This window comes from Suricata suricatta, chromosome 10 (genome assembly GCF_006229205.1).
Source record: "Suricata suricatta isolate VVHF042 chromosome 10, meerkat_22Aug2017_6uvM2_HiC, whole genome shotgun sequence".
NCBI lineage: Eukaryota > Metazoa > Chordata > Mammalia > Carnivora > Herpestidae > Suricata > Suricata suricatta.
In genome coordinates this window covers 95,328,454-95,332,575 of record NC_043709.1, presented here as the reverse complement: position 1 = coordinate 95,332,575, position 4,122 = coordinate 95,328,454, and the positions used below count along the sequence as shown (strand labels likewise).

Here is a 4,122-nt window from a genome sequence, read left to right as displayed (position 1 = left end):
GGGGGGAAAAGAGGTGTTGGTGATGGTGGAGGGCACTTATGGGGAAGAGCACTGGGTGTTGTATGGAAAACAACTTGACAATAAAATATTGAAAAAAAATAAAAAAATATAAAGTGAATAAAAGTGATTATACATCACAAATCATCCATTATGATTTTATGCTTAGAATTTACAATCACACAAAATTTTGGAAAACTGTCCTTTCTGGTTCCAATTCTTTTCAGTTTAATTTCAAAACACTTAACCTTTTTGAGCCTTCAACATTTACTTTATGGTCTCTGTGAAAAATGTGCTGATTAATTTATTTTATAATTATTTGTCAAAAGATTTTCTCTACTCCATTAGTTTGTGGTTCTCCTGATCACATATGAAAATGTCATAAATATGATGGTTTACTTATTGATACTCTTTTCTTTTGCATTATCTATCTGTTTTACTGTATAAGTCCCAAATTAATTGAAATACTATAATTTTAACACATATTTTACACTCTGACTAGCGATTTCATCATTGTGTTGGGTATTACAATGGAACTTTCTCAGATGTTAAGAAGGCTTTGATAGGTAAACATGGAATCACATAAACACCATTAAACTTTTATTAAAGTCAGTCTAAATACTGTATATCTGATGTAAGATATTAATTTTCTATCCCTTTCTGCTGTTTTTTTAAATTGAGGAAATGCAGTTCTTTCTTTTTTCTTTCTCTTTCTTTCTTTCTTTCTTTCTCTCTTTCTTTCTTCTTTCTATTCTCTCTCTCTCTCTCTCTCTCTCTTTTTATATTTCTCTTTCTTTCTGAAGTTAACCATTTAAAATAATACACTTCAATGGCACTGGGCATTTGAGTGTGCAGTGATTAATCTATCTATCTAGTTTTAAACATTTTCATCACTTAAAAAAGAACTCTTACTCCTAATAAAAAATCTCCCGTTCTTTCACCCCCAGCTTTTACCAACCACTAATCTACCTTCTGTCTTTGTGGATTTACCTATTCTGCATTTTCATATAATGTACTCATCCAATATTTGACATTTTGTGTCTTACTTCTTTCACTTAGAATGTTTTCAAGGTTCACCCATGTTATATTATGTATCAGCGTTTTATTTCCCTTTCGACTCGTATTGGACTGTTTGTATATATACACAATTTGTTTAAGAAAATTGAGGAATAAAAACTTGTAATTAATTATATAGAGGTTGAGAAAACTAAATTCCCAATATTATTTAATATCAAAAGGGAATTATTAAGAATTTATGCACATAAAACAAGGAGAGAAATCTTAAACCTTTATATGGCTAATTTATAAGAAATTGATATAAATAATATTTAATCTATCAAGAACATTAATGCAATATACAGCTTAAATGGTTCATGTTATCTTAGTAATTACATTAGATCTGGGCATACAGAAAACCCCTTGTCTAAGTTTTGCTTCATCTTACTAAATTGATTTTTTAATTCCCAAAAATTATCATTTGTATTTTGGACACCTTGTAAATCTGAATATTTTGTTGTGAGTGATTTTATCATACAGCTCCATTCTTATACAACACATAAGTATTCAATTTTCAGAGATACATATGTATTTTAATTTTTGTTTTGTTTTGTTTCATTTTGCTATAGGCTTGTGCCCATCAGAATGGCTCAAATATCAAGAAAAGTGTTATTGGTTCTCTAATGAGATGAAAAGTTGGAGTGACAGTTATGGGTATTGTTTGGAAAGAAAATCTCATCTACCAATCATTCAGGAGCAACTTGAACAGGTAAGTGGTTTAGGGTCAGGTTTAAGACATTAGTTTCTGTGTTGTTACAAATGGCCCACCTCAGACATCTGGGTGGCTTAGTTGGGTAAGCACCCAACTCTTGGTTTCAGCTCAGGTCATACCTCTTGGTTTCGTGGGGTCAAGGCCCATGCCCAGCTCTGCACTATTAGTACAGAGCCTATCTGGGATTCTCTGTCTCCCTCTCTCTCCACCCCTACCCAATTTGTGCTATATCTGTCTCTCTCAAAATAAACAAATAAATAACTTTTAAAAAATGGCTTACATCACATTTCTTCCCACCCTTCCAGTAAATTATCATTTATCTTGATTACTGGGTTTTTGGCACCTTCCTAAATTTTGTTCTCAAAGCCACTTGACTTATACTAGCTCTAGACTGAATACATATATTCAAATTACAGGTAATGTAAGTGTATATGTATGTTTATAATAAATGTACAATGTGTGTAAATAAGTTATGACTTGATTACTATAAAAATGCTCATGCAGCATGCTAATTGTCCAATAAAATTCTAAATCTTATTTCCTATGTCTGAACCATTAAAATATTCTGTTCATTTATTTGTTACATACTTTTTAGGCTTTTATACAGAAAAACCTAAAACAATCAAACTACGTGTGGATTGGGCTTAACTTTACATCCCTGAAAAGGACATGAACCTGGGTAGATGGTTCTCCATTAGATTCAAAGATGTGAGTCTTTCCCCAAAAAAACTATCTATCTGATTTACTGCCTATTGTAGAACTTATCTTCATAAAGCACTTCTAAGTCCACCAAAATCAACTCTGAAATAGTTTTTGATACTAAAGAATTTGAAAGGATGAAAATCAAGTTAATGCTCCCTGGAGTAATGATGGATACTTTGGTTTTGTTCTCAAAGCAAAAATTTGAAAACAGTAATGGCTGTGCATTTATTGTTTAAAAACTACACCTTTTAGAACAATGGGAAGACAAGAACAAGCAATGGGGACAAATATACTCTCAGCTCTATCATTTCTAAGCAGATTCTCACAGAATTTCTTCCAAATCACAGAAAATAATATTAAGTTACAAAGATATTCTAACTTTTAGTGACTTAAAGGATTTGAAAATGCCCTGAAATTTGAATTACCTTTAAATTAAGGGTGAAAATGAGCTGAAAACACAAATGGATATCATTAGCAGCCATGATTAACAATGTTTTTTTATCATTTCTTCTACAGATTTGACATAAAAGAACCAGCTAAAGAAAATAGCTGTGCTGCCACCAAAGAAAACAAAATTTACTCTGAAATTTGCAGCAGTGTTTTTAAATGGATTTGCCAATAAGAATTGTTTTTAAATTGATAGTGAAATAATCAGTGGTAAAAGCTTTTTGCCTATTAGGTTCTAATATTAATCTTAAGGAATAAGAACTTAAAACTGAAAACATCAAAATGTCTTCTCCATTTGCCCTCCATCATCTACATTTGTCCTAATCTCAAAGCAGCCCATGTGAATAATCTAAAATATGCCCTTCCTATTTTTTATGTGATTATATAATCCAGTGTGAGTCCATGGATTTATACTCAGGACTTTTATTCATTTTTCATTTTATAACAAATGTGGTCCAATTTATCTGCTTTTATGTATTTTGCTTCTTTGTGTGTAACAATATCTTATGTTTCATATAATTCTGAGTTGCATTACAGTGTGGATTTACATATTTTTTACTGCTTCGATGACCATTAACTTCATTCTCAGGTTTTTGCTACTGTAAGCTATGTTGCAATAAACATTCAGAATATCTTTTTATTTTATTTTAAAGTTTATTTATTTTGATGGGGAGGGGGACAGAGAGAGGGGGGGAAAAAGAGAATTCCAAGCAGGATCCACACTGTCAGTGCAGAACCACATATGGTGGTAGAGCTCAAGAACCATGAGATCATGACCCGAGCAGAAATCAAGAGTTGGAGGATTAACTGACTGAACCACCCAGGTGCCCCCTGAACATCTTTTTAAATAGTGTAAGGACGCAAGTCTGAACCAAACTGACTCTATGACAGGCTTCAAGTTTCCCCTCTGACCTTGGAGGCCTAAGTGTCTGTTTCTCAGAATCATTAGACAATAAAAGGGCACAGATTGCTCAACCAGGGACCACTCCAGTAATACCCAATCAGAAGTGGCCAGCTAAAATGCTTAACGTTCCTAAGGGCAGGCCTAGAGAGAGAAGCTATAGATAATCACTTATTGCTTGGGGCTCGTTACACCCTACATGAGGGTCCTGTGTCCACTCTGTAATTGGTTAATACTCTAAATATTGTGATTGGGTCCTGCCAAAAGTATCGAACACTCTAAGCAATGTGTATGGTTAAAGTTACTG

The 4,122-nt window shown here is 32.9% G+C and overlaps 1 protein-coding gene across 1 annotated transcript in view; it reads left to right on the top strand.

The window, feature by feature from the left end:
* KLRF1 (killer cell lectin like receptor F1) overlaps window positions 1–3,117 on the top strand; it is a 12,980-nt gene extending 9,863 nt beyond the window's left edge. The window contains 3 exon segments of the mRNA XM_029955551.1: window positions 1,623–1,762; window positions 2,361–2,473; window positions 2,984–3,117. Of these exon segments, the coding sequence (XP_029811411.1) occupies window positions 1,623–1,762; window positions 2,361–2,473; window positions 2,984–3,089 (359 nt within the window). The 3' untranslated portion in view covers window positions 3,090–3,117.
* The last annotated feature ends 1,005 nt before the right edge of the window (window positions 3,118–4,122 follow it).